This window comes from Merops nubicus, unplaced genomic scaffold, assembly GCF_000691845.1.
Source record: "Merops nubicus isolate BGI_N331 unplaced genomic scaffold, ASM69184v1 scaffold11780, whole genome shotgun sequence".
NCBI classification, from domain to species: Eukaryota; Metazoa; Chordata; class Aves; order Coraciiformes; family Meropidae; genus Merops; species Merops nubicus.
In genome coordinates this window covers 1,562-11,968 of record NW_008583633.1, presented here as the reverse complement: position 1 = coordinate 11,968, position 10,407 = coordinate 1,562, and the positions used below count along the sequence as shown (strand labels likewise).

Genomic DNA, 10,407 nt, shown 5'->3' with positions numbered 1-10,407 from the left:
GGAGGGTTGCCCAGGGCTGTGCCAGGCTGCCCAGGGCAGTGGTGGAGTCCCCACCCCTGGAGGGGTTCCCAAGCCGTGGAGATGTGGGGTGAGGGACACGGGGCAGTGGGGACCTGGCAGAGCTGGGGGAAGGGTTGGACTCCATGATCTGAAAGGTCTTTTCCAACCAAAATGATCTCAACCCAAATATTCCTTTGCCAGTCTCACTTGATGAGCATAAACTGGGCAAATGTACCCGGGCCCAGGACTCAGCCAGTGGTGTATCCTGGCAAAGGGTGAGGATCTGAGAGCCACTGGTGGGGCAAACAAAGGGACAGTCCCCCTGTACCTGGCTGCCCCTGGGCTGGGCTCGCTGTGCCTCCACTCCCCTGGGCTCACTGTGGTGGGCTGGGTTTGTCCTTCACAAGCTGGAGTGATCCTGCTCAGGGAGGAGGAGGAGGAAACCTGCTTAGCATTTGTGCCTAAAGCTGCCCAGGGGGGTGAGCACAGGCAGTGACACCAGGACCCAGCCAAGGAATGAGCCTTTGGAATGGGTTTGAAGAGGGAGAAGAAGACAGTGCCCACCCCAGCCCCCCTGGCTCCCTACCTGTCTTGGCCAGGGCTGGATTCGTTGGCACCCTGGGTCTCTGGAGCACTGGTGCTGCTTCCTCTGGGTGGGGAGCTGAACCTGCCAAGACAGAAGAGCATCACAGCCTGCAGAAGTGCCACCATGCACACAATTGCTGCAGGGTGGGGCTGGGGAATCTCCTGCTGCAAGGCAAGGGCAATATCCCTGCGTGGGAAGGTGCCAGAAAACCCAAGGAGATGGGGAAAAATAAAATAATTGAGGAACAAGACAGATCTCTTCAAAAACAAGCCTGGAAAGAAGGTAAAATAAAGCTCCTGATGAGCACCAGTTGCCTCTTTAGTCTTTCCAAAGTGGCATTTTAACCATGGTCATTTAGTTGTGACCATTAGGGGTTATCCAGTAATTATTATCCAGTAATTTCAGACTGCTGGGAGCAGGAGTTGACCTCACCTGGGTCCCACCTCAGAAGGGTACCCAGGAGCTAAACCCACTGCAGAGCCACCCTGGGTTTACACCTGGCTGCATGGTTCTAGGGAGAAGTTTCTTCACTGTGTTTGTACCCTTGTGCCCACCAACCCCTCTGGGCATCCTGGAACCCTGGAGGAAACCTGGAGCTGGTCTGGATTCTCTCTGTAGCTTGGGAAGCTTGAGGGCTGGTCTAAAGGATCCTTCTCACCACATCTCCACAGCTCTGGAACATCTCCAGGGGTGGGGACTCCACCACTGCCCTGGGCAGCCTGGCACAGCCCTGGGCAACCCTCCAGGGCAAGAAATTGTTCCTCAGGGACAACTGAAACCTCCCCTGGGGCAACTTGAGGCCCTTTCCTCTTGTCCTGTCCCTTGTCCCTTGGGAGCAGAGCCCGACCCCCCCCTGGCTCCAGGCTCCTGTCAGGAGCTGTGCAGAGCCAGAAGGTCTCCCCTGAGCCTCCTTTGCTCCAGGCTCAGCACCCCCAGCTCCCTCAGCTGCTCCTCCCCACACTTGGCCTCTAGACCCTTCCCCAGCAGCTCCGTTGCCCTGCTCTGGCCACGCTCCAGCCCCTCAGGGTCCTTCTTGGAGTGAGGGGCCCAAAACTGACCCTAGGATTTGAGATGCAAATACAGAGAAAAGCAAAGAAATCAGTCCACCAAGTCCTTCCCTTTGGCCACTGAGCCCTGCCCTGCTTGCAGGAGGCAGGCTGGGGGCTCCCAGTCAGAGCCAGCAGAGTCCCAGCTCACTGGGGAGGAAACTGGTCCTGCAGAGGGTGACCAGGGCACTGACTGGGTAAGGTGGGAAAGGAGACCCAGTGTCACCCCAGAGGAGTCACCCTGGGCCAGATGAGGTGGGTTATTGGCATTTGTCTCTAGAGACACCCTCTGCTTCCAAATGTAAGGTGTAGGCAGCTCTCCCTGGCAGTGTTTGATGCCTCCAGCTTATGAGCATGTTTTCTCCCAAGCTTTCAGACAAAACTATGGTAAAAGGTTCACTCAGCAGAAGCAGCACTAGAATCTGGCATGAAAGGGGAGCCTGGGAGAAGATTTTATCAGCTGATGTATGTGGGGGAAGACACATGAGGAAGGAACAGGAAAAAGCAGAGGGACAATGACCCAGTTCCTCACCTAGTCATGCTGGGCTCATGATCAGTGTGTTCCTTCAGCCTGGGAAGCTCTGTGTGGACATCCTGCTCAGGAGGTCCTTGTCCCTTCTCAGGAGGTCCTTGTCCCTTCTCAGCATGGCTGGTTGAGTCTGAAAACCTAAAATAAAGATCTGTGCTTAAGGAGGCAGAGAGAAAAACACCACACTGGGGTGGGTGAACATCCATTCCCTAGACACAGCCATCAGGAGACACTCTGGTCTATTCCAGACTCTTCCAACCCTTCCAGGGCAGATTCCTGGTGGGAATCATGAGCAGCAATCCCATTCCAGCTCCCAGGACCTCAGCTGAAGGCCTCTCAGCCACGAGCACTGCAGAAGGAAGATGTTGGGCACAGGAGAAATCACTCCAGTCAGGATTCCTTGGGCTGACAAGCACTTCTGGCAGCTCAGGCCACACTCCTGCCTGATTCTGCAGCCTCCAGGTGCTCAGATGGTGCTTGCTGAGATCTGTGGGCAGCAGAAGCTATGATGGCACTGAGGGAACCAGGCTGGTGCTGAAGGAACTGTCACTGCTGCCAGGACAGAAAGTCTCTAGGGCTTCACACAGCGTGCTGTGGGTGTCTCACCCCACTGGGAGCTGCTGGGATTCCCTGCTGCAAGGTGCCATTGCAAGGTCCCCACTCCTGGGGGCCAGGCAGAGGAGCTGCTCTGTGCTTTGGCTCGTGGTGGGAGCACAAGAAGACATGAGGAATTAGGAAGAGAAGAGCTCCTGTAGGTGAGTCCCACTGGCCACTTACCCTCCTTGGCCCAGCTCTGCTTTGTAGCCATCAGGGTCCCCTGTGTTCTCACTCCCCCCTTCTCCAGGGGTGCTCCCAGCACTGAAATCTTGGGGAAACCTGGCCAAGGAGAAGAAACCCCACTCGTGGCTCTGAGGCACAACCCCCTGAGAGCTCAGTTCAGTGCCTGCTGAGAAGACAAAGCCAGGAGGCTTTGGAGGGGGATGCCCCAAGGGCTGAGCTGCACACAGCACAGCCAAGCTCTGGCCCCAGCGTGGCCCAAAGCCCTGCTTGGAATTCAGCAGGTGAGCTTGGGCTCCTGTTTGCTTATCTAGGGGGTCAGGGACCCTTCTGGGGAGCACTGTGGCTGCCTCACATCAGGTTTTGGGGCACACAGTGCTGTAGAAGTAGTGATGATGATGATGATGCTGATAGTTGCTTGGCTGCTTTTCCTGTGAGTTTTCAGAGCCCTTTGCCATCTCTGCACTAGGCTGCAGACCCCAAGGCTGCAGAAGCTGGACCAGCCCAGGCAAATGGATTCCCTGGAGCACACCCCAACTATCCTACTGCCCCAGCTCCTCTCTGCCTCAGTGCCTTGGGCCTCTCCCTGCAGAGGGCACAGGGGAGGGGTGGGCAATGCCCAGGCACATCCCAGCCCAGGGCAGAGCTCTGTCCAGGCTGACAAGCACAGGGCAGTTCAGAGCTGCTGAGACCAACAGCCCTGCTGACACTGCTGGTCCTCTGCTTGGTACTTCCCCAGCCAGCAGGACTTCCAAAGCTTTCCACAAGAGCAAGGACAGGGTGAGCAGCCCAGGCTCTTACCTGGCTTCCTCCCAGTAAGCTGAGACCTCAGGACTCAGGGGTCTGCCCTCTTGGGTGCTGCTTCTCTCCTCAGAGCCCAGGACAGATCTGAACATCCAAAAAATAAAAGCAATTTTCAAATTTTCAGCCCCCTCCCTGCCACATCTCTGCAGCTTTTCACTGGATCATCAGCAAAGGAGAAGGTTGAACCTGAACCCCAGCACACACAAGGGAAGGAAGGAGCTGGAGAGCTTGGCTCCTATCAGAGCAGAGGGGGGAGGGACACAAGACAAACTTTGTGGTTTAGTTTACAAGCTGCACTTGAAACCTCAGCCCAGTTGCCTTGATCCTGGGGACAGAAGCTGTGCCCAGCAGCCTCATTCTGTGCCTGCCCATCCAGATTCCCCTTAATCCTCAGCATTACTCACACAGCCACTACATTTACCCCACTCTTACCCTGTAAAGGAATATTCTGTGTTCTCTGGGGGCACAGGGGCTCTCTCAGGCAGAGAAGGGACATCAGACTGCAAGCTGGACCTGCCAAAAAAAAATAGGCAGGTATCTACAGCTTGCCAAAGGCTTCAAGGGGGACTTGAAGTAACATCACTGTATTTATGGATAAGAGCAGAAAGCAGAAGGTGATTTTCTCAGCTTTGCCTTCAGAAAAAACATCTTCAGCCTGTAAGCAAGACCTGAAGCTGTTGGTGGGACTGGGGCAGTGGCCTGGCCTTGGCTCACACACACACACAGGACTCCCCTGGCCTGGCATGAGGTTGTGCACCCAAGGAGAGCACAGTGGGAATAACTCTGGGGAAGATGTTCCTACATTCCTAGCAGCACCTCTAGCTCTTGGGGATTTACACTGTCCTACACTCCTTGTGATCCTCCTCACCTCAGCTGGGAGGTTTGAAGGCATCATTTTCTCCCCTCGAGGCCTTTGATAAGCCAATACATGAGGACAAGGCCCAAATAAAGGACTAAAGTAACCACAGAAAGCAGCTTGGGGAAGATCAGTGTGTTTGGTGTCAAGAGCAGCAACTCTTCCCTGCCTCTGCTTTCAACTCTGGCTGAGTCCCTTGCTCCCCCCACCCCAGAGATGCCCCCTGAGGGCAGCACTGTCAGCACCAGCCCTGACCTTGCAGGTTCAGACTTTGCATCCTCCAGGCACTGGGAGGCTTCATAGGACCAGTGCAGCTTCTCCATGGCACCTGCAGGTCTGTCCCCACAGCCAGAGCTGGGCCTGGGAAGAGAAGGAGATTCCTGGGTCACAGAGGGGAGCTGAGCAAGTTGGAGAGCAGAGGAAGCAGCAAAAAATATCAGCTGTGGGTCTTCCCATCCCAATCAGCTTCTCCTCCTCCCTGCTGAGCTCAGTCCCTCCCCTGCAGCAGACCTGCAGGGCAGAGACACAAACCCAACCACCTCCCCTGTCCAAGGGAAGGAGCAGGAAGAGCTCAGTCCATTTTCAGCTGGTGGATCAGGGAGAACCCCCTTTTTGCTAATACTGCTCCCAGAACACCATTTTTAGGGCAGGGAAAAGCCCCCTCATGCTCCAAAATCCAGGAGAAAGCAAATTTCACACTGGTTTACACTCACTTTGATGAGTAAAATCCATTGTTGGCTTCTGTGTATTCAGCATAACTGAAAAGGAGAGAGATCAACTTTAGAAAACACCTTTGCTTTGGGTAGTGCTCTACAATTATTTTCTTCTCCATGGAATAAGAGAAGGAAATCCCTAAAACTTCCTAGAATTGCTCCTCAATCCATTTCCTTTTGTGGTTGGGAGGTTGGTTTGGGGTTTGGTTCTTTTTGGGGGATCTCTTGTTGCAAAAGTAAAGAGGTAGGTGGAGGTTGGAGGCCTGCTGAGCCATGGGGTGTGAACCTCTGTGCTGTAAAAACAGAACTTGATACTCAAATTTTCTGGGAGTAAACCCAGAAAATGCAGAAATGACCCAAAAAAATGATTTTTTTTTGTATTGTAGAAGCTAAAGGAAAAAAAAATGGAACAAAAGATCAAACAACTTGCTTGAAGAGGGCACCATTTTCTTTTTCTTCTCCCTTCTTCAGTAAAACTTTAAAGCAACTGCTGCAGTTCTGCAAAGCCCAGATGGACCTGGGCTTTTCCAGCAGGAAATGTCCCCTCAGAGTTTCCCCACACAGCTCAAGAGCAGCAGCTGGTGGTTTGCACAGGGAAGGAGTTTCACACTAACTCTACCTTCCACTGGTGGGATCCAGGGGTGCTCTGGGGGCCCCTCCATCCTGAGGGAGTGGCTCAGACTCTTCCTTTGGAGGCTTGTGACTAGAAACAAAAGGGAAAAGCCAATGAGACATGGCCTGATAGCACTTAAACTGCACCATCCCAAACTAGCCTACTAATATTTAGGTATGAGGAGCCCAAAATGGGGCTGACCCAGTGTATGGAGAGAGGAAGGGTCAGGCTGAGCACAGTGAGCCTGACAGAAGCATCTCCCTGCAGTGAGGTGCTGCCAACCCCTCTGCTCAGGGGGGTGTAGGAACCCTCCAACACTTGTTCTCTGTCTCCTCATGGGCCAGAAAGGTCCTACCACAGCTCCACCAGCCAGAACCCCACCCCATCTTTCACTCCCTGTGTGTCTGTCTGTCCTTCCCTGCCAGTTATTCCCTCTCCAGCTCTAGGGAGCTGCAATAATGAGGCATCCTCTCATTTCCCTGGGAGACTCTGCCTCACCAGGGGACCCAGCTGAGCCCCAGGACAAGGAGCACCCTGTGATCAGTGGCCCTGCAGGGCCAGGCAAGGATGTGTCTATGGGCCACCACAGTAGTGCAGCCTCAAGCACTCTAGACTTTGCTTCAGCCCCAGGTACTGGTTTGGGAACATTTTGAGCTTTATTTTCTCTCTCTCTCTCTCTCTCTCTCTCTCTCCACTGCAAGTTCTGCCTCACTCCTGCAGCTACAGCAGCAGAGCTCTGCCCCTCACTGTGTCCAGCACCCACACCCCAGCCCTTAGGTTCCAAATCAGCTCCTTCTTTCCTGAGTTTTCCTTCACCCAACAGAGGTTTTTACATTTTCAGACCTTCTACAGGTTGCAGAGGACCACAACTGATGTTAGTAGGAGCCACCAGCAGGTTCAACACACCCCTTGTTGGTGGCAGAAGCTCCCCAGGGAACAGCAGTGGGAGGACAGTTGGAGTGGTTAAAAATAAATCCCTTCAAGGAGACTCTTTAGGGACTGAGCCAGAGAGGAGAATCCTTGAGGGAGGTGAAGGAAGAGTGGAGAAAACCAAGTTGCCAGCAGATGATGCTCTTGGAGTGCAGCCCAGGAGCAGGAGCAGGCCTGGAGTGATCCCATCTGCCTGGGAGCAGTGGCAGGCACAGCCTATTGCTGAGCAAAAGGCAGAGTCCCAGCCTGTGCTCAGCACCCCAGAGCAGCCTCCCAGCTCCTCACCTCTCCCCGTGCTGGGGCACAGCTTCAGATGAGGGTTCCCCAGCAGGGGCCTCTCTGTTTGCACCATTCCTGCAAGGAGAACAGCAGGAACAATTAGGTAGGAGGATGAGGGGACAGAATGTGAGGCACAGGGACTCTGTGCCAAGGTGCTTGTTGGGAGCATGCTCCATACAGCACAGGGACTGGGCTGAAGTGGAAGCTTGAGTGGTTTAGGAAGCAGCAGGGTCTGCAGGTTTTGGGCTCATATTCTCCTCAGAAAGGACCCTGTTCAAGCTGTGGGAGGCTCACAGCTCCCATCTGGGCACCTTTCCTCCCACAAGGCTGATGCTTTTTGGGTGGTGCTGCTTTCCTAGATTCCCTGTGCTACAGCATGGAGTGTTCCAGGACTGCACCATGCCCAGAATGATCCCATGGAGCTGGGGAAACACCAGCAAGCCCTCCAGAGCCACAGGGCCCTGCAGCAGAGCTGGAGGGTGATGCAGGGCTAACAGATCTACCTGACTTCAGCAGAAGTGGAGACCCTCTCTGGAGCATCACTCAAGGATGTGGTAGTTGGGCTCTTGCTGCCTGTCTCAGGGCTGCAAGAGAAGGCAAAGAAAGAAATGACTCCTGAAGAAAGCAGCTCCCCCACCAGTATTCCTGCACTGGAGTGTTCCTTTGTGGCAACAAATGGGAAACAAACTCACTGGTTCCAACACACCCACTCAAAGGCAGAAGCAATTTTGAAGGGAAATCCACTGACATCAGCAGGACTATCTCCCTTCTACACCCACAGGATAAAACCAGCAGGACAAGGTCAGCACCCAAAGCAGCCTCAACCTTTTTTTTTTACAGTCTCAACCTTTTTTTGACAGCCTCAACCTTTTTTTTTACAGTCTCAACCTTTTTTTTTTACAGTCTCAACCTTCTTTTACAGCCTCAACCTTTTTTTTTTACACTGTAGTTATGAATTCAGCCAAATGGACAAAGTGGAAAGCAACCGAAAATCATTTCCCCTGCCTGGTGTTCATGAGTTCAGCACGTTTGGGGTTTTCCCTTTCAGGTTGGAGCACTCCTCTCAGGATGTTGTCAGATCCTTGCAGGGCTTTGGGTCTGAAATCTCTGTTAACACAACTGTCTGCACCTCAGGAAAGTCTCCCATGACAAATCTGCTGCATTTCCCCTCCCACAAATCTCAGCCCTGCAGCTACACGTGGGCTGATAGGGCCACAGAAAGGTGCCCAAGACACCCTGGCTGTGCTGTAACACTCACCTGGAGGAGGACACTGCTGCTGGCTTTGGCTCCTGCCAGGGAGACCCACTGGTGGCTTTTCTTAGTCCATTAGGACTGTAAAAAACACCCAAACAAGTCACAAAGCATTAAAGAGAGAAGATTTTCTAGGTGCCTTCTCCTCTGGGGGCACATCCTGCTTCCTGGCCCACAGCTCTTGTGTCTGTCCCTGGGCAGTGAGACCAAACTGACTGACACACAGTTGTCCCTGGGTCACTGGTGTGACCAGTCTCTGTCTTTCAGCTGAAATACCTGCTCTCTAGGCACTGCCTTTTCCTCCTGAAAGCAGCTGGAGCTGTTCCTGCCCCTGGTGTTTGAGTCTGCACTAAACCCCAACCTCCCCAGCTGTAGGGATCCCAGCCCAGGGCACTCCCAACACCAACTTCACCACGTGTAACACGTGAGGAAAGGAGGGTCACTGCTGCCCAGCCCTGCCACAAACCTGCACAAGGCCACAGACCCACTACCAAAATTCATGAGGCAGCTCCTCCAGCCTGAAAATAGAGCACTTGGGGCTGAAAGGCCCCATTTATTGGCCTCCCTGCTGGGCCCACTGAGGCCCAGAGTGGCAGAGAAGCTAATAATGCTGCTGCCTGGCACAGAGCCACCCCTTGGAGCAGGAGCAGGGAGCTGAATCCCAAATTAAATGAAGCTGCTTGAAAATAGAGAAGGATTCTCCCTCCTAGGGCAAAGATTTCCATTCCAGCCAAACGTTTCTGGGGACTGGTCTTGCTCAGCCCCACGCCACGTGCCAGCTCTGCTCCTGACTAAAGGGGGGAGCCCCCCCAGCCCCTGGGCACCAGAGCCAGCCTGTCCCAGGTCTCACACACCACAGCAAGAGCTCCCCAGCTTCTCTGTCACAGCTCCACACGTGCTGGGGCTTCACAGGAGCTCCTGAGAGGGGCTGGGGGCTTAAAAAGAGGCCAAGGCTTCCCATCGAAGCAAAGATCAATTTAAAGGTAATGAGCCTCTCAAACCTCTCTGGTCACACCAATCTCTTGCCATTGCACTAAAATAATTAAATCTGGAGCCTAACGAAGGCAGAGAGCTGGCTCAGGGGGCTGGAATAGGAGACAGTGAGGATTTCATGGCCTGGGGATGGGGTCAGTTCACGTGGCTGAGCTCACTGGTAAAAGGAAATTGTGGCTCTCTGCTGGCTGCTCTGACTCCTCCCAGGAGCTGGATTTCCAGGGGTGCTGCCAGGCTCATTCCTGGGGCACCTGAGCACCTTGGAATCATGGAATTGTTTAGATTGGAAAAGACTTTTAAGCTTCTGGAGTCCAACCCTTCCCCAGCACTGCCAGGTCCCCACTGCCCCGTGTCCCTCACCCCACATCTCCACGGCTTGGGAACCCCTCCAGGGGTGGGGACTCCACCACTGCCCTGGGCAGCCTGGCACAGCCCTGGGCAACCCTCCAGGGCAAGAAATTGTTCCTCAGGGACAACCTCAACCTCCCCTGGGGCAATTTGAGACCATTTTTTCCAGTCACCCCCAGGGCTGTCACTCTTTATGGTCCCTCTGCCTGCCCGTTGGGTTCACCCACTCCACCAATGTCATTTTTGTTTTTCATTTGGATCTTTCCCTTTTTTCCTGAAATAAAAGGGCAATTGGGTTTTTCTGAGAAGTGTTTTTTGAGAAACCTTCCAGGGTGAGGTGAATACCTGTTGCCATCTGCTGTTGACCCACAGGAACCAGACACAGTCAGACTCCTCCTCTGCTGCCCTTCCTCTTCCTCTATCTCAATCCTTTTAAGAGGCAAAAAGAGAGACAAATATCACCCTGCTTCCAAGTGCCCTGCTAGCCAACCCAGGCACCACATTCTAGTTTCCCCTCAAGCTGTGCTTCCCTGGGAGGCAGATTCCTGCTCCTCATCCTCCCTGTGCTCTGCTACTGGTGAGCACCTCAGCTGGCTGCAGGAGGGGAGATCTCCAGCTCCAACCAGCAGCTCTTGGCTGTCACAGTCCCTTCCTAAATAGCATCAGTTGAACACTTAAATT

The 10,407-nt window shown here is 53.8% G+C and overlaps 1 protein-coding gene across 1 annotated transcript in view; it reads right to left on the bottom strand.

Annotated features, from left to right (window-relative positions):
* The window catches only part of LOC103774181 (zinc finger protein 185-like), a gene marked incomplete at its 5' end in the record, with an annotated part of 19,697 nt that overhangs the window by 7,767 nt on the left and 1,523 nt on the right, over window positions 1-10,407 (bottom strand). The window contains 10 exon segments of the mRNA XM_008941571.1: window positions 329-418; window positions 587-667; window positions 3,740-3,826; window positions 4,175-4,255; window positions 4,854-4,958; window positions 5,312-5,356; window positions 7,140-7,208; window positions 7,637-7,717; window positions 8,392-8,466; window positions 10,072-10,155. Coding sequence (XP_008939819.1) covers window positions 329-418; window positions 587-667; window positions 3,740-3,826; window positions 4,175-4,255; window positions 4,854-4,958; window positions 5,312-5,356; window positions 7,140-7,208; window positions 7,637-7,717; window positions 8,392-8,466; window positions 10,072-10,155 — 798 coding nt within the window.